The sequence below is a fragment of the Anolis sagrei genome, chromosome 2 (assembly GCF_037176765.1).
Source record: "Anolis sagrei isolate rAnoSag1 chromosome 2, rAnoSag1.mat, whole genome shotgun sequence".
In the NCBI taxonomy this organism is placed as follows: domain Eukaryota; kingdom Metazoa; phylum Chordata; class Lepidosauria; order Squamata; family Dactyloidae; genus Anolis; species Anolis sagrei.
In genome coordinates, this window is record NC_090022.1 from 284951192 (window position 1) to 284970635 (window position 19444).

Here is a 19444-nt window from a genome sequence, read left to right on the forward strand (position 1 = left end):
GCGTGCGCAGTTGGACGCGGCGAGGTGACGTTAGGCATCAGCGAGCGTTCTGGCGCTCTCTCTATTGCGGGCGCGACAAGGTCCGGCATCACAATGCTTCCAAGCCGCGCCACACCGCCCCCACTGTTGAGAAGGAGGAGTTGCAGGCAGAAGGAGGAGAAGGAGGGATGCAGCCAGAAGGAGCTCTCAGGTGGAGAGGGGGGCAGAACTGTATCCTCCTCCCTCGAGGCCCCTATTGAATGGATCCAGCCCTAAAAGGAGGGAGTGATGGGGGGAAAGAAAAGAAAGTCTTATCTCATTAGTCTTTATCACCAGTATCAAGGTGTCCCAAAAGTTTCCATACATAGGGAAAATTAACAAACTCGAGTCATTTGGTCATACTATTTATTTGAAAAAGTCACACACACACACATGTGTGTCTGCCTGTCTATCTATCTACATTTGGTCATACTATTTATTTGAAAAAGTCACACACACACACGTGTGTGTCTGTCTATCTACATTTGGTCATACTATTTATTTGAAAAAGTCACACACACACATATGTGTGTCTGTCTGTCTATCTATCTACATTTGGTCATACTATTTATTTGAAAAAGTCACACACACACACGTGTGTGTCTGTCTATCTACATTTGGTCATACTATTTATTTGAAAAAGTCACACACACACACGTGTGTCTGCCTGTCTATCTATCTACATTTGGTCATACTATTTATTTGAAAAAGTCACACACACACACGTGTGTGTCTGTCTATCTACATTTGGTCATACTATTTATTTGAAAAAGTCACACACACACACGTGTGTGTCTGTCTATCTACATTTGGTCATACTATTTATTTGAAAAAGTCACACACACACATATGTGTGTCTGTCTGTCTATCTATCTACATTTGGTCATACTATTTATTTGAAAAAGTCACACACACACACGTGTGTGTCTGTCTATCTACATTTGGTCATACTATTTATTTGAAAAAGTCACACACACACACGTGTGTCTGCCTGTCTATCTATCTACATTTGGTCATACTATTTATTTGAAAAAGTCACACACACACACGTGTGTGTCTGTCTATCTACATTTGGTCATACTATTTATTTGAAAAAGTCACACACACACACGTGTGTGTCTGTCTATCTACATTTGGTCATACTATTTATTTGAAAAAGTCACACACACACATATGTGTGTCTGTCTGTCTATCTATCTACATTTGGTCATACTATTTATTTGAAAAAGTCACACGTGTGTCTGTCTATCTACATTTGATCATACTATTTATTTGAAAAAGTCACACACACATGTGTGTCTGTCTGTCTATCTACATTTGATCATACTATTTATTTGAAAAAGTCACACACACATATGTGTGTGTGTGTGTCTGTCTATCTCTACATTTGGTCATACTATTTATTTGAAAGTCACACACACACACACACATATGTGTGTCTGTCTGTCTATGTATCTACATTTGGTCATACTATTTATTTGAAAAAGTCACACACACACACATGTGTGTGTGTCTGTCTGTCTATCTATCTACATTTGATCATACTATTTATTTGAAAAAGTCACACACACACACATGTGTGTGTCTGTCTGTCTATCTACATTTGGTCATACTATTTATTTGAAAAAGTCACACACACACACACACACACGTGTGTGTCTGTCCGTCTATCTATCTACATTTGGTCATACTATTTATTTGAAAAAGTCACACACACACACATATGTGTGTCTATCTACATTTGGTCATACTATTTATTTGAAAAAGTCACACACACACACACACATATGTGTGTCTGTCTGTCTATCTATCTACATTTGGTCATACTATTTATTTGAAAAAGTCACGCACACACACATATGTGTGTCTGTCTATATCTATATATATATATCTATATGTATAGATATAGATATATATAATTCATTTTCTGAATGGTCCCATTGTATATAATGTTTTAATAAAATATATTGTATACTAGCCATCCCCTGCCACGCGTTGCTGTGGCCCACATGGGGTTCTGTGTGGGAGGTTTGGCCCAATTCTATCATTGGTGGGGTTCAGAATGCTCTGTGATTGTAGGTGAACTATAAATCCCAGCAACTACAACTCCCAAATGTCAAGATTCTATTTTCCCCAAACTCCACCAGTGTTCACATTTGGGCATACTGAGTATTCATGTAGTTTGGTACAGACCCATCATTGCTTGAGTCCACAGTGATCTCTGGATGTAGGTGAACTACAACTCCAAAACCAAAGGACACTGCCCAACAAACCCTTCCAGTATTTTCTGTTGGTCATGGGAGAACTGTGTGCCAGGTTTGGTTCAATTCCAGTATGGCAAGGTTGTATACTCTCACCCTGGCTATTCAATTTATATGCAGAACACATCATGCAACATGCGGGGCTTGGTGGTATGAGGAGACCAAGCCACCTTGTCTGTCTCCTAATGTGAAGTACAACTAGGATTAATCAAGTTTACCAAAGTTTTAACTTATTGGATTGTTGTACATTTTCTGGTTTAGAAAAGGCAGAGGAACAAGAGACCAGATTGCCAATATCTGCTGGATAATGCAGAAAGGCAGGGAGTTCCAGAAAAACGTCTACTTCTGCTTCATTGACTATTCTAAAGCCTTTGACTGTGTGGATCATAATAAATTGTGGCAAGTTCTTGGTGGGATGGGCATACCAAGCCACCTTGTCTCTCTCCTGAGGAATCTGTACAAGGACCAAGTAGCAACAGTCAGGACTGACCACGGAACAACAGACTGGTTCAAGATTGGGAAAGGCGTACGGCAGGGTTGTATACTCTCACTCTACCTATTCAACTTGTATGCAGAACACATCATGCGATGTGCGGGGCTTGATGAATGCAAAGCTGGGGTGAAAATTGCTGGAAGAAACATTAACAACCTCAGATATGCAGATGACACCACTCTGATGGCCGAAAGCGAGGAGGAGCTGAGGAGCCTTTTAATCAAGGTGAAAGAAGAAAGCGCAAAAGCTGGGTTGTAGTTGAACATAAAAAACCAAGATGATGGCAACCAGACTGATTGATTACTGCAAATAGAGGAAGAAAATGTGGAGGCAGTGATAGACGTTGCATTTCTAGCCGTGAAGATTTTTACAGACGCAGACTGCAGCCAGGAAATCAGGAGACATTTACTTCTTGGGAGGAGAGCAATGACCCTTCTTGATAAAATAGTGAAGAGTAGAGACATCATACTGGCAACAAAGTTCTGCATAGTTATAACAGTGGTATTCCCTGCAGTAACATATGGATGCGAGAGCTGGACCATAAGGAAGACTGAGCGAAGGAAGATAGGTGCTTTTGAGCTGTGGTGCTGGAGGAAAATTCTGAGAGTGCCTTGGACCGCAAGCAGATCAAACCAGTCCATACTCCAGGAAATAATGCCCGTCTGCTCACTGGAAGAAAGGAGGCAAAGATGAAGTACTTTGACTATATAATGAGAAGACAGGATACCTTGGGGAAGATAATAATTCTGGGGAAAATAGAAGGAAAAAGGAAGAGGGGCCAACCAAGGGCAAGATGGATGGATGGATGTTATCCTTGAAGTGACTGACTCGACCTTGAAGGATCTGGGAGTGCCACGGCTAACAACTCTGGCATGGGCTAGTGCAGGAGATCAGAAAGAGTTGAAAGCGACTGAACAAAAAAACACACATCCATTTAAAATATACAAACATTACAATTCACCCACCTCCAAAGAACAATGGCTGATCTGGACTAAACTTGACACGCATACCCCTCATGGTCAAGTTTAACTGTTGGCGGTGTTTGGAGAGGATGGATCTGTGATGAATCATAGAATCAAAGAGTTGGAAGAGACCTCATGGGCCATCCAGTCCAACCCCCTGCCAAGAAGCAGGAATATTGCATTCAAATCACCCCTGACAGATGGCCATCCAGCCCCTGTTTAAAAGCTTCCAAAGAAGGAGCCTCCACCACACTTCGGGGCAAAGAGTTCCACTGCTGAATGGCTCTCACAGTCAGGAAGTTCTTCCTCATGTTCAGATGGAATCTCCTCTCTTGTAGTTTGAAGCCATTGTTCCGCATCCTAGTCTCCAAGGAAGAAGAAAACAAGCTTGCTCCCTCCTCCCTGTGGCTTCCTCTCACATATTTATACATGGCTATCATATCTCCTCTCAGCCTTCTTTTCTTCAGGCTAAACATGCCCAGCTCCTTAAGCCACTCCTCATAGGGCTTGTTCTCCAGACCCTTTATCATTATCATGATGATGGGAGTTGTAGTTTAGTTTACCCATATCCTTATGCATTTTCTAATGGGACCATTCATAAAATTCAAAAGCAAACAATGACTTTTTTAAACAAATAGCATTACAAATTACCTAACCTCAGCATCACCTAATACCAAATCTAATAAAATATAAAACTAAACAGCATAGGTTGAATATACCTTATCTAAAATGCTTGGTATCAGAAGTGTCTTGGAAGAGCCAAAGATTTGCGTGTGTAAATACTTCGGCAAGGCACTGCGGATTGGGCTATGCTGTAATAGGACAGTGAACACTGAAAATACAGAAACCAACTGCATAAAGTATTAAGATAAATTAAAGCAAAGATACTTGCTTTATGCAATGAAGGGAAAGATGGAATTCCCATTGTTTTCTATGACCTCTTTGTCTGGTATATCACGCCACTTACCAGTGACTTTCCTCTCTTCTCAGATAGATGGACTATAAGAAAACTGGGGAAGAAGTTTCTAAAAAAGTCTTATCGTACTTCCAGGCAGATACATCAGAATGGAAAGCGGAAAAATGTACAGTAAGAACATTGCATTTCTGTCTTCTCTGATCTATCTCTGCTTTGAAAATAAGACAAATCTATCTGTCTACTGGCCCACAAGAAATTAAATTAGTCCTCAAAAATGTGTTCTTAGTTGTCATTTAAAAAGAGAATAATAATAATAATAATAATAATCATCATCATCATCATTATTTATTTTTATCTCCCCAGCGGCTTACATGAGGCCAAGCCCAAACAACAAATTACAATAAAATAAAACTGAAAACGCAAACAATAAACAACAACATAATTACATAAAACATGTGAAAATATAGCAATATAAAATTACAATAGGCACAATCACAATGACAATGGGCGGGCTACATGTAATGGTTAAAAGAGAGACTAATTAAAACTGATTAAAACTCAGGCGAGATAAGAAAGAGATAGATTATTTGCGGAGGAGGACTCATTATAGTGGAGGCTGTGGAATCAAGCTTTCCCACAAAGGGTGGGGGGGACGACATGTACTCCAATGACAAAATGTTGAGGCTAAGCAATAGTGTGAGAATGTAAACCTATTCATCAAAAGCGCAGCGGAAAAGCTAGGTTTTAAGGTTCTTTTTGAAGGTTTCTAGGGTAGCAGCTTTCCTAATTTCTCCAAGTAGTGAGTTCCAGAGTCGGGGGTGGGGGGCACAGAGGAAAAAGCTTTCTCCCTTGCACTTACCAGGCAGGTTTGTGAAATTGGCAGGGGCGAAAGAAGGGCCTCTCCAGAAGAACGGAGGACCCAAGTTGGTTCATGGAGGGAGATACGGTCACGAAGATAGGCGGGTCCCAAACTGTTTAAGGCTTTATAGGTGATAACCTGCATCTTGAATTGGGACCAGAAAATAAACGGCATCCAGTGGAGCTCCTTAAACAGGGGGGTTGACCACTCCTTGTAAGTTGCCCCAGTTATTAATCTGGCTGCTGAACGTTGGACAAGTTGTAATTTCCAGGTCGTCTTCAAGGGTAGCCCCACGTAGAGTGCATTACAGTAGTCCAATCTAGAGGTAACTAAGGCATGGACCACAATGGAAGGACTTCAGTTTGTCTGCTCACTTGGAAGCAGTAGGGGATTGGGAACATTTAAAGCCTGTCAAATCCCAAGTTTATATTGGCCAAATTGTACACTCTTCCAACCCATTGCAGGCAGCCTATACAACACATAGTTGGATCCATTGCAGAAGTGCTGTTTCTATCCATTAATACAGCACAGGAAGAACCTCAGGTTAATCTGGATTAACTCCTGATATTGTATCAGGACTTTCCTGAACAGCTGGATCAAGGTGGATCTGGTGTAATGCAGTATCTACATGTTAAGAAGACCGACTTCTGTTTCGTCAGTTGCAAGCAGCATCCCACAGAGCCTTGCTGGTAATGACAGTTCTAGTGATCGCCTAGCAGAGTGTTCTGTTTTGACTTCACCAGAAATGACATCACCAGCAAAACTCTGTTGATGAGCAGCTTTTGGGTGGTGAAAGAACAATGGTGACCCTCCAAGAGGACAGGACACTGGTGCCAACGTGCTGACTGTCCAAGCAATCATTTGGGATGTATCTAGAACAGCTCCATCCTAGATTACTCCCATGTTTTTCTCCTGGTACAGACACAGCCTCAGTGTTTGGTTTCAGTTACATAGAAATCAGTTCCATGATACTCATTGGAGTTTACTTTGTATAGGATAAGCTGTTAAAAGTAAGGGGTGGGGTGCTAGTAGTATATTGCTACTTTTACCTTTAAAAATGATGATTTCAAAAGCAAATTATTGTTTTCTTTCATTTATTGTCACCTTGAGAAAAATATTAGCGTGTGGTCAACACCTTCAGAAGACTTTGAAGGAATGCTGTAAGTATATAATGGTTTGCTTTACATGTATATATAGTATTTTATCCAAAATAAATACATTTTAAATGTGATGATACTTTATTATGCCAGGAGAACCATAGGCTCTCGGACGAATCTCAATGGATTGTCCTTGACGAATGCACCGGGGATGTAGAGGAGGAGGACAACACTTTTCACCTACACAATTCACACCAACAGGATCACTTTTCTGGAGACCTACACACTACATTGCACAAAAGGGGCGCTGTCATTCCTGAAAGTAAACAGGTCTTGGTAGTAGGCGACTCCCTCCTTAGAGGAACGGAAGCTGTCATTTCCAGACCAGATGGGATGGCTCGAGAAATATGCTGCCTACCGGGGGCAAAAATATACCATATCACTCAGAGGCTCACCAGGCTCCTCAAGCCCTATCACCGTCCTCCCCTCATGTTGATTCATGTAGGAACCAATGATACTGCAAGGCATACGTTTCAAAAGATCACAAATGATTTTCGAGCTCTAGGAGCAATGCTAAAAGAATGTAATGTACAGGTGGTCTTTTCATCCCTCCTCCCTGTTGTAAGACACGGACCCACAAGAGGCAGAAAAATAGTACAGGTCAATGACTGGCTTAGAAAATGGTGTCAGGAGGAACGCTTTGGCTTCCTCGACCATGGCCTGCTATTCCAGGAGGATGGCCTACTGGCAAGGGATGGGGTGCATCTCACACAAGTAGGAAAACACTTTTTTGCTCACAGACTCGCAAACCTCATTAGACGCACTTTAAACTAGGTCCACCGGGGGAGGGGGACAACAGCCTTGCGAACACTACTTTACCCATAATGTCTGGGAATCGCCAGAAGGCTAAACGGAGGGCTGCACAAACACAACAAGGACCACGTACCAAAAGCACAATAATACCAATTAAACAGCTCAAGGGAAGATCCCAGGGGCTCACATGTCTTTACACTAATGCACAGAGCATGGGAAATAAACAAGACGAACTCCAACTTCTAGCACAACACCACAAATATGATATCATAGCCATCACTGAAACCTGGTGGGATGACTCCTATCGCTGGAATGTAGATATCGAGGGGTATAACCTCTTTCACAGAAACCGAACAAAGGGGAGAGGAGGCGGAGTAGCCTTATATATCAAAAACTCTTATGCTGCACAAGAAATTCAAGACAGCAATCTGGGAAACCAGCTTGAAATCATCTGGATAAGAATCAAGGGAACTGGGACTCAAAAAGATGTCGTTGTAGGCGTCTACTACAGACCCCCAAGCCAGGAGGAAGATCTTGATGAAGTCTTCTGCCAACAGTTGACCAAACAGGCACAGAAAAGAGATGTAGTAGTCATGGGCGATTTCAACTATCCCGATATTTGCTGGAAAACAAACTCGGCCAAGAGTACAAGGTCCAACAAATTCCTCGCTTGCCTTGCAGACAATTTCATGGTCCAGAAGGTAGAAGAGGCAACAAGGGGATTGGCTACTCTTGATCTCATCCTAACAAATGCGGAGGACCTGATCGATGCGGTCGAAGTGGTAGGATCCTTAGGGGCAAGTGACCATGTGCTCCTGCAATTTGAGGTACAAAGGAAGGCCGAAACTAAGACAAGTCAAACCCGCATTTTGGACTTTAGGAGAGCTGATTTCCAAAAAATGAAGGAAATGCTGAGCAGCATTCAGTGGACACAGATACTAAAAGACAAGGGAGCTATGGATGGATGGGAATTTCTCAAGAGTGAAATACTCAAGGCGCAATTGCAAACCGTGCCAACAAAGAGAAAAAATAGGACAAGTGCAAAGAAGCCAGAATGGATGTCCAAAGAACTTCTAACTGTGCTAAGACACAAAAGAGACATGCACAAGAAGTGGAAAAAGGGAGAAATCACCAAAGAAGAATTCAAACAAATAGCCAACACCTGTAGGGAAAAGGTCCGCAAGGCTAAAGCAAAAAACGAGCTCAGACTTGCCAGGGACATTAAAAACAATAAAAAGGGCTTCTATTCTTATGTCAGTAGAAAAAGGAAAAACAAGGAGGCGATAGGACCTCTTCGAGGAGAAGATGGGGCAATGCTGACAGGGGACAGGGAAAAGGCAGAACTACTTAATGCCTTCTTTGCCTCGGTCTTCTCACAAAAAGAGAGTCTTCAACCTCAGCAAGATGGAGTGGATGAGGGATTGGAGGACATCCAACCCCAAATTGGGAAAGAAGTCGTCCAGGAATACCTGGCCGCTCTTAATGAGTTCAAGTCCCCAGGGCCAGATCAACTACACCCCAGAGTATTGAAGGAACTAGCGGAAGTCATTTCGGAACCATTGGCAACCATCTTTGAGAGTTCTTGGAGAACGGGAGAAGTTCCAGCAGATTGGAGGAGGGCCAATGTGGTCCCAATCTTCAAGAAGGGAAAAAAGGACGACCCAAACAACTACCGTCCGGTCAGCCTCACGTCGATACCGGGCAAGATTCTGGAAAAGATTGTTAAGGAAGTGGTCTGCAAACACTTAGAAACAAATGCAGTCATCGCTAATAGTCAACATGGATTTATCAAAAGCAAGTCATGCCAGACTAATCTGATCTCTTTCTTCGATAGAGCTACAAGCTGGGTAGATGCGGGGAATGCCGTGGATGTGGCGTACCTGGATTTCAGTAAGGCCTTCGACAAGGTCCCCCATGACCTTCTGGCAAGGAAACTAGTCCAATGTGGGCTAGGCAAAACTACGGTGAGGTGGATCTGTAATTGGTTAAGTGGACGAACACAGAGAGTGCTCACTAATGCTTCCTCTTCATCTTGGAAAGAAGTGACGAGCGGAGTGCCGCAGGGTTCCGTCCTGGGCCCGGTCCTGTTCAACATCTTTATTAATGACTTAGATGAAGGGCTAGAAGGCATGATCATCAAGTTTGCAGACGACACCAAATTGGGAGGGATAGCCAATAGTCCAGAGGACAGGAGCAGAATTCAAAACGATCTTGACAGATTAGAGAGATGGGCCAAAACTAACAAAATGAAGTTCAACAGTGACAAATGCAAGATACTCCACTTTGGCAGAAAAAATGAAATGCAAAAATACAGAATGGGGGACGCCTGGCTCGAGAGCAGTACGTGTGAAAAAGATCTTGGAGTCCTCGTGGACAACAAGTTAAACATGAGCCAACAATGTGATGTGGCGGCAAAAAAAGCCAATGGGATTTTGGCCTGCATCAATAGAAGCATAGTGTCTAGATCTAAGGAAGTAATGCTACCCCTCTATTCTGCTTTGGTTAGACCACATCTGGAATATTGTGTCCAGTTCTGGGCACCACAATTCAAGAGAGATGTTGACAAGCTGGAAAGTGTCCAGAGGAGGGCGACTAAAATGATCAAGGGTCTGGAGAACAAGCCCTATGAGGAGCGGCTTAGGGAACTGGGCATGTTTAGCCTGAAGAAGAGAAGGCTGAGAGGAGATATGATAGCCATGTATAAATATGTGAGAGGAAGCCACAGGGAGGAGGGAGCAAGTTTGTTTTCTGCTTCCTTGGAGACTAGGACGCGGAACAATGGCTTCAAACTACAAGAGAGGAGATTCCATCTGAACATTAGGAAGAACTTCCTGACTGTGAGAGCCGTTCAGCAGTGGAACTCTCTGCCCCGGAGTGTGGTGGAGGCTCCTTCTTTGGAAGCTTTTAAGCAGAGGCTGGATGGCCATTTGTCAGGGGTGATTTGAATGCAATATTCCTGCTTCTTGGCAGGGGGTTGGACTGGATGGCCCATGAGGTCTCTTCCAACTCTTTGATTCTATGAACTGAAAGGTGTAAATTGAATTATGCCAAGCTTTGTCATTAGACAAAGGCAGTCAAGGTTGGCATGAACTGGCATCATAGAGAACTAGCACGATGCAGTTTGTTCCTCTTGGGTGGCTTAAAGGGTACAATGGTCCCCTGGCATCCACTGAGGTTTGGTTGAAGGATTCTCTGTAGAAACCAAAATTCATGGATGGTTAGGTCCCATTATATACAATGGCATAGTAAAATGGTGCCCCTTATATAAAATGGTGAACAACTGAATTGTGTGAAATGGCAGGAGACCAAAATAAGAAACTTTTCGTATGCCAGGGAAAGGAAAGTGGGGAGAGCACCAACCAAACCTCCCTTCTGGAGGCTTTCTTTAGGCAACCACATCTAGGAGCAATATAGGAGCTGCTACAGAGAAGGCTCTGTCCTGGGCCCTTACAAAGTGTCCCTGTGATGGTGGTGGGACCGAGAGAAAGTCTTCACTTTAAAGTTCTTAAAATTAGAGCAGGTTTATACAGAGTGGTATGGTCTTTTAGATCGTATCAGCCCAAGCCATATATATATATATATATACTAGGCATGGGTAACAATGGAAAAAATTGTTTCTAAAATCGATTCGTTTTTTGGGGGTTTTTGCGTTTCGTTATTTAAAATAATTACAAAATTTTCCTTTAAAAAAGTTCAATATTTACGAAATTTCGTAAATGTGAAAAAATTACAAAACAATAACGAATTGATTTCCGAAACAATAATGAATCGATTCGTTAATGGCGGACGCGACCGCGCAATACGCTAAAAAACCTCCAAATGGGACAGGGGGCACTTCTGAAGCTTAATTAAACCAAAAACAACTATAAAAACCCTTAGAAAACCAAAAACAGCTATAAAACTTGCCCCAGACATGCGGAAATAATAACGAAACGACCTCAAAACAATAACGAAATGAATACAATAACGAAATACAAAACATTTACGAAACGATTTAAAAATTCGTTTTTTTTAAAAATTGCTCCAGACTGGTTCGTTATCGTTTTGTAATTGAAAAATTAACGAATTTTTTAATGAATTAACGAAACGAAACCACCCAGCCCTAATACACACACACACACACACACATACACACATACATACACATACACTTTTCTTTCCATTATTTCCTTTTAACTGAACTTAATGTTCTAGGATAATCAACAAAGAGAAATGTTTGTTTTTTTTGTTTGTTTTTTTTTGTTAATCATTCACATAGATAGGAATCATAAGGACTCAAGCATTGTGGGGGGAAAACCATTTTTATCAGTTATACAAAGAAGTAAAAAGCAAACACAAGGAACAAGCCTATGGGCCCTTGCAAGGTAATCCAAGGTGACACAGGATTCTGTGGCCCTCCTGGATTTGAATCTAGAGGCACAGTTAACAGAACCATTGTTTCCAAGTTTATTCTGCACTTGTCTGACCTCACGTGGAGCATTTAATTCAGTTCTGGGCATCTCATTGTAAGAAAAGTTAGAGCAAGTTCAGATAAGGACAATGAGGATGATAAGATGTATGGAGAACAAAACATCTGAGGACAGATTATGGGAAATGAGCATATTCAGCTTAGTGAAGACAAGGTTGAGGGGGTGATACAATTCCTGAAATACATCAAGGACTGTAATGTAGAGAAGGGGACAAACTTATTTTCCTGGAGCAGTGGTTCTCAACCTGTGGATCTCCAGATGTTTTGGCCTTCAACTCCCAGAAATCCTAACAGCTGGTAAACTGGCTGAGATTTCTGGGAGTTGTAGGCCAAAACATCTGGGGACCCACAGGTTGAGAACCACTATCCTAGAGCATATGTCTAAGTCCAGTTATTTTAAGGTAGGGGAAGGTAGATTGTGATTGAATATTAGAATGAATATCTTGAAGGCTGCAGCTGAAGGTTGCCAACTTCTTTCAGGTTGTTTCAAGTATCATTTATCAAATATATTAGCTATGTGTGACTGGTTTGTTGGTCACATCTTTTCTCCTTACTTCAAAAATGCTCAACTCTCCTGCAAATCAGTTATGTGAGGGATGAGTGATTTAGAAGATTTATAATAGATAATTCTCAGCACCTCCTACCATATAACTTTACTATATGTGTTCTAGGTACCGTGCTGAAGCACTTGTGGAAACACCACCTGCTAAACTCTTTCCCTTCCTATATCTTCCTGAGCACCGTTCCAAATGGGATAAGGCAGTACAGTCATACAAAAGAGTGGAAACAATTGATGAGGTGATTCAGTAAGTTAATTGAGAACTTTGGAATACTGAAATATTCGGTGCATTGAAATATTATGAGAAAAAATATCCCTTGCCTATGAAATTCATGGGATCACCAAAAGTCGACTAGTGATTTGAAAGCACATACAAACACAGTGTACTCTGGAATCATTGTTAATGTTTTGTGTATCATGATTATTGACATCACCAGAACCCATGACCTGTGAAAACACCCCTATAGCCTCACCAGGGCAAATTTTAAGGTTATCAGGAAATCAGGAACATCATATCTTGAAGTTCACAGGATTCCCTTCTCTTCATATGGTACAGACTTACCCAGAGGCAGTCTTACCTGAGCTTTATATGAACTCCTTTTGATCACTTTTCAGACCTGTCAGCTGGTCAATCTACATAAATCACATTTCAGGTGTTTACTGTTTCTTATCCAATTAAAATGGAGATTCTTGGCTACAATTTTATATCATCTATATGCAAAGGATCTTTATTTAGTAATCATGGTGGACCCTGATAATTTTTGCTGCTTATCATCATCATTCATCTTCTAGTGTCCTCTAGTATACTGGCCATACCTTTTTCCTTACATTCCAGAGCATATTTCCCAGACTGTCACCAAAGGTAAAGCTAAGTCCTTATTGACACATGCACACACAAACATAGATCTAATTGCCTGAATTTATTACATAATCATAGAAGCTAGCATAATTTATTTTTGGCTGTATAAAGCTAGCCCCAGAGTCAGACATGACTGGACTTAATGTCAGGGGACTACTTTTACCTATCTTTACCTTAAAGCTAGCACAATGATGAATATTTTGGATTTTATTTTACCCAAGTTTGATTTTATCTTACACTCCAAAGTGATTCCCAGGCCAAAAATTGAGAATAGAATGTATTTGACCTCAACCTGCTGGCCAGATTGTATAGGTGTCTTTGTAATACAACAAAGATAGCACATATAGGGTGCTAAATCCGTTACTGGATTACAACCCCCTCTTAATTAGCCATTCTGGTTGGGTCTGATGGGAGTTGTAGTCTAGAATGTCCTGAAGGGACATGTGTTGCCTTCCTAGGTAAGTGTTTTACGAACTCTCTGTATTGTAATTTCAGCCAGTGATTGCCTGCATCTACACAAACACCAGCTTTGCTTTGCAATCCAGCATCCCGTGTAGTCATTTTGCTTAACCTTAACTCCCCTTAAGAAACTTCCATTGATGGAAGCAAGAATGTTTTAAGGCTGACACCCTTACTCTTTTTAAATTTGTTGTAGAGCATTTCATTTACAGTTTAATCTTTTTATTGTTAAATTATAGGACAATTTCATTATTCACGTTATTACACACAGTTATGGCTTTGGATTGGTATCACCAAGAGACTTTATCTCCCTGGTGCATATTAAAAAGTATGATGGAGATTTACTGACGACCAACTGTAAGTAATGATTATTCACTGGGCTGGGGTTAATAAATGAATAGCATCTGTGGGTCATTTACCCACATTTCAAAAATATTTATCTCTGGAAGTATTTGTGGGTCCGTTTAGGTTCTCCAGTCCAATTCAATGGTATTATTCTGGCCCAAATATAGTCAAATATAGTTCGCTATTATCCATGGTTTCAGAGATCCATGGGAAGATCCAGGTACGTGTGTCCTACAGATACCAGGGTCATACACTACTAAATGGACTTTATGTCCTTCCATTGGAAAATATATATGCATATACTTAGGACTCATATCATATTTTGAGGCAGAAGAACACAGGGTAAAACTTTCATCTTCTGGGAGGTTCTCAGTCCTTGATTGAATATTCTTGCGGATACTGTCCAGTGTTTATGGCTGACCCTTAACATCATTTTAATATCTTAACATTTTTCAGGAGCAGGAATGAGTTCACTAAATTTCCTCTTGAAGGAAGCAATAATTTTTTTAGCAATATTCTTCTTTTTGCACTTTGGGACTTACTGCGTGTAAAATTTGTACATGAGAGTAAACAATCAGACACATCACATCACCTCTCAACAAAAGATTCCACCCCCGCCCCCCGGCACTTCCAAGCCATTAAATGCTAATCAAAGTGGTCAGTTGAAACATTCACACCTAGCTCCATCAGACAAAAGTTCTTTGTCCCACCCTGGTCATTCCACAGATATATAAACCCATTTTCCTACTTCCAACAGACCCCACTACCTCTGAAGATGTTTGCCATGGATGCAGGTGAAACGTCAGGAGAAAATGCCTCTAGACCATGGCCATATAGCCCGAGAAAACCTACAACAACCCAATTTGTACATGGTTGTTTTCTGTATGGTAAACAGCATGTTCCATGGAGAGAGAGAAAATGTTATTTCTGAGTAGAAATATGATTTTTATGCAGTTAATTTGAACAGGAAGCAGAACAGGCTGGTTCCTATGCAGATCAACCATGTATGAACCAGCAGTGCAGAATTCATTTTTCCTGAGCAGAAAATGCTATCCACTAGGTTCAAATTGTGGACAGAAAAATCCTGAACTGAAAAGATTATTGTTAGTTCAGGGTTCTTATTATGCTTTCTCAACACTAAAAAACCCACTTCTTGGTTATATATATATATTGACTATTTGCAAATACTATTTTCATTCATTCTCAGGAGTACTCCCACAATGGCAATGGACTTTAAGAGCATTTTCTAATTCTAAAATCTTATATTATTTGATCATTTTTATTCCTTTTTGACCACTTTATTGGTTTTTATGATAATATTTGTGATTTTACTGTTTTGTATTTCTGTTTGTAAACTATTCTGAGAGTGTTGTCCGGTAGGTAGATACAAACAATTCAATTTTTTAAGCAATACTCTAGAAGTGCGAGATAGATTTAAATAATTGATAGATTTAGATCAGTAGTTCCAAACCTTTTTTTGTCCAGGGACTACTTGACCAGGGACCACTCTCCAACATTAATACCAAAAGGGTTATGAATCAGTTTTTGGTCAACTTTAGATTCAGTTTAGCGTGCTGATTCAGAAAACTGAATTGGACAGACCACATCAGCTCTAGTTTCTGATACAAAACATATGCCATGGTCAGCGACAGGGTCGGAATGGCAGGTGGCGAAAAAGGAGCGAAAATAAAATAAAGAGGAAGGAGGCTCATGGACCAGATTTCCGTTCTCGTGGCCCACTGGTGGTTAATTGCCCACAGGTTAAGAACCACTGATTTAGATGAATATACTTATTTTTAAATGCTTAGGAAAGTGGCTGATAGACTTAAATCGATTTTGGTTATGGATGATTCTGGAGAAAACTGAATTTCATGCTTGCTCAAAATGCATGATGTATCTATGTGGTTTTTGCTTCCTCGATGGATTTGCAGAGTGGTAGTTTGAATGAAGACAGAGGGGAAAAACACAGGAGAGATTCAAATGGAATATGATGATATTTGGAATCCTCGTATAATTCTGTGTGTTTTACATCTGCCCAAGAAAACAAACTTGCTGTTTGAATGGTATTTAATTTCCTTTTGTTTTGTCACATTAAAGCTGTTAGCATCAATCATCCAGACTATCCTGCATGTCCAAAATATACCCGTGGTAGCAACTATCCTTCTGGTTATGCATGTTCTCCCTATCCTGGGTAAGTATTTTTAGAGCCTTTATTGCAGTAAATGACAAACATGGAAACAAAAAAAACTCTTTCATAACTGAGTTGCTTCCTATAATGTATTACACAGTGAGCCATTTGACACATATTCCCATGTTTCTTTCTTCCCATGCTCAATTTAAATTAATTTCCTCAGGGTTTTTTTTTTGTTTGTTTGTTTGGAAATCATAACACATCATTACATCCAAAAAGACAAAAGCACAATTTGTGTGAACCCCGCAAACCAGGATCAAACAATGGTTTCCCAAATCTGGTTCGGTGCAGTTGCAAAAACCAATTTACTGGCTGGGTATAATATTTATGTATTATTTATCATGTTAGAAGTGAAATGAGGGTACATTTATAATGTATTTAGAAAACACAAAGTTAAAAATTTGGCATTATACATTGTCCTTTGATTGGAAGTTGACCACTTGGAGTGTCTCTGGTGTGGCTGTAAGCAAGTCTTCCATTGTGCATGTGGCAGGGCACAGGCTGTATTGTAGTAAGTGGTCTGTGGCTTGCTCATCTCCACACTTGCATGTTGTGGACTCCACTTTGTAGCCCCATTTCTGAAGATTGTGTTAATGAAAATATATCCCAGGTAGAGCAAACTCATTGCTTTTACTGATACATTGAATCACTATTAAACAGTGGATCTGTGGATCTGCTGGATCTAATGTAGTTGAAACTAGGGGAGGAAAGAATATTGGAACATATCACACTATGTGATGGAAATGAGGGTACCCAAAGGCCAAGAAAATTTAATGAAGATAATTCTGTTTGATGAAGAAAATGTAATTATTTGCCCAGGAGCATTACTACCTGCACAGGAAACATTCCTTCACAGAAAATTCACTTTTCTACATGTGTGTGTGCCCAGGGTTAAGAGCCCTCGGTGGTGCAGTGGGTTATACCCCTATGCTGGCAGAACTGAAGACCCCGACAGGTTGTAGGTTTGAATCAGGGGAGAGGCGGATGAGCTCCCTCTATCAGCTCCAGCTCCTCATGCAGGGACATGAGAGAAGCCTCCCACAAGGATGATAAAAACATCAAATATCCAGGCGTCCCCTGGGCAATGTCCTTGCCGACGGCCAATTCTCTCACACCAGGAGCGACTTGCAGTCACTCCTGATACGACAAAAAAAAAAGTGCCAAATTTTGAATAGTTCTCAAAATTATTGAGTTTTTGGAGTCTTTCTTGCAGCGAGGAAAACAGTAAAACTCTTCACTGTTACAGGTGGAAACAAAATTTAGGAAGATTTGCATAATGATTTAAGAAATGTAAATTCAGGAATTAACCAAGAGAATGCCCATGTTAACATCAATTTCACAGTAACACATTTGATTCTAGGGACTGTGGGTGTTGCTTTGGACCTTCTATTTACGAATTGCAATTCTTTTCTTTCAGGAACCCTAACCACACCAAATTTGTGGCAATCCTGCAGGTGGATTTAGGAGGGCTGTTAATGCCTTCCCTGATAAACACTGTTATGCCTACAACTCTCATAAACTTCATCACAGACTGCAGAGCTGGACTTAGAGCACGGAGGGCAAGTGTGCCAGCAAAGCCTACTTGAAAGGGGATTGTTTGCAATATAAAGTTGTTACCACTTTTTCCCAATGTAAAGAATCAAGTACATCCAGTGGAGCCAGTGTGGAAAACACGTGAGCTGACACATTGCATCTGACCAGAGTTTCATCCCATTTGCCACTCTGTCATTAAACACAGCCAAAGAAATGCTAAAGAGATGGCACAAGATGGATCCACCATTTTCTTTAGACTTTCAGAGTAAAAGATAGATATTTAATCTGTTTGGTTGACAACATTCTCAAGAGTGGAATTAATAATTGATACAACTGGGAGATTCAGAGGTTTTTCGCTCACAGAAATGTCCTGAGGTCAGCATTTATATAGTTGCCACCCTACAAGGCAGAAAGCAGCTATTGTGATTCCAACCACAGTCAGGAATAAAATGGAGACAGTTCTGTGTAATGGCTGTTTCCCACTTCCATGTATTACCATCAAAGGGTTATCAAGACAGGAGGCTTTTGTAGGTATTGGAGCTTTTGATTAGTCAAGACAGAGCAAATCAGCCAGAAAACGGAATGTATGCTGGCATGATAGACGACCATGTGAAATTTTATTTATTTACAGTATTTGTATACTGCTTTTCTCACCCCGAGGGGGACTCAAAGCGGTTGGAGTCGGAGGAGCTTATCACATCCTTTATTCCAGATGTGAGTAATCCTTCAGTCCACCATGGAAGAGGGGACCCTAGTTCCAAAGGCTTATCTCCTACATATCTGATCTCAGTTATTGAGAATAAGAATTTTCCATGGTTGCCAAAGGAAGATATGAAAAACTGGATTATCGCCTGTGTGGAGACTCTTACCAGGAGCAAATGTGACATGAGTGTTTATCTGTATGTGAGAATAAGGTGACATCTATCAAAAGGGGAGGAGGGTACCAGGAGCAAGATGGCTCCTCCTATAATGGAATATGGGGTCATATTCCATTATAGGATATGACCCCATTTCCTGATGCCTGAAATTCATTTGGACTTTAAGGCCAAAAAGGATTTCCTCTTATTGTCTAGTAACAATGGCATGCATAATCAAACTTCAGCCACCCCCCAAAAAGAAAAGGGATGTAGCAGGTGATGAAGTACCCTTTTCATCATAAAAAGAGAAGTGCAACTAACTGGAACACTATCAGCAAAGGATAAATTAGTCCCTTCCCCACTGTATATAACTGAATTAAGGCTGTAAGGAGAGTTAGTATGGTATAGTTGTTATACGTGTTGGATAAGGACACTAGAAACTGTATCACACTAGAGAATGAATCCACTTTAAATCTGGTTTCAGCCTCCTGCAGAAATCTAGGGTTTATAGTTTAGTGAAGCTGTTAAAGGCCCCTCCCTAAACTACAAACCCCAGAATTCTGCAGGAGGCAGCAATTGGATTTAAAGTGGAGTCATTCTCTAGTGTGATTAGGCCTAAGGAGACAGTGTTTGAGTTCATAGTGGCCAGAAATCCACTTCGAATGGGTTTGTTTTTTCAATCTGAAAATGTTGAACAAGGCATTGTGATGAGAAACTTGCAGTCTATTTTAAAAGCATGGTCCAGGGTAGTCTG

At 40.8% G+C, this 19444-nt stretch overlaps 1 protein-coding gene across 1 annotated transcript; it reads left to right on the forward strand.

Annotated features, from left to right (window-relative positions):
* Positions 1–24: 24 nt before the first annotated feature.
* STARD6 (StAR related lipid transfer domain containing 6) lies at positions 25–18914 on the forward strand. The gene is made up of 7 exons (XM_060761273.2): positions 25–190; positions 4729–4821; positions 6620–6669; positions 12559–12685; positions 14004–14121; positions 16207–16300; positions 17718–18914. Exons 2-7 carry the CDS (start codon positions 4729–4731, stop codon positions 17884–17886), a joined length of 651 nt encoding a protein of 216 aa, XP_060617256.2. The 5' UTR covers positions 25–190; the 3' UTR covers positions 17887–18914.
* Positions 18915–19444: the final 530 nt, after the last annotated feature.

Coding starts and splice junctions, on each gene's coding strand:
- STARD6 (XM_060761273.2), top strand. CDS start 4,729: ATGGACTATAAGAAAACTGGGGAAGAAGTTTCTAAAAAAGTCTTATCG. Junction 4,822..6,619: donor GGAAAGCGGAAAAATGTACA/GTAAGAACATTG, acceptor TGTCACCTTGAG/AAAAATATTAGCGTGTGGTC. Junction 6,670..12,558: donor GAAGACTTTGAAGGAATGCT/GTAAGTATATAA, acceptor TATGTGTTCTAG/GTACCGTGCTGAAGCACTTG.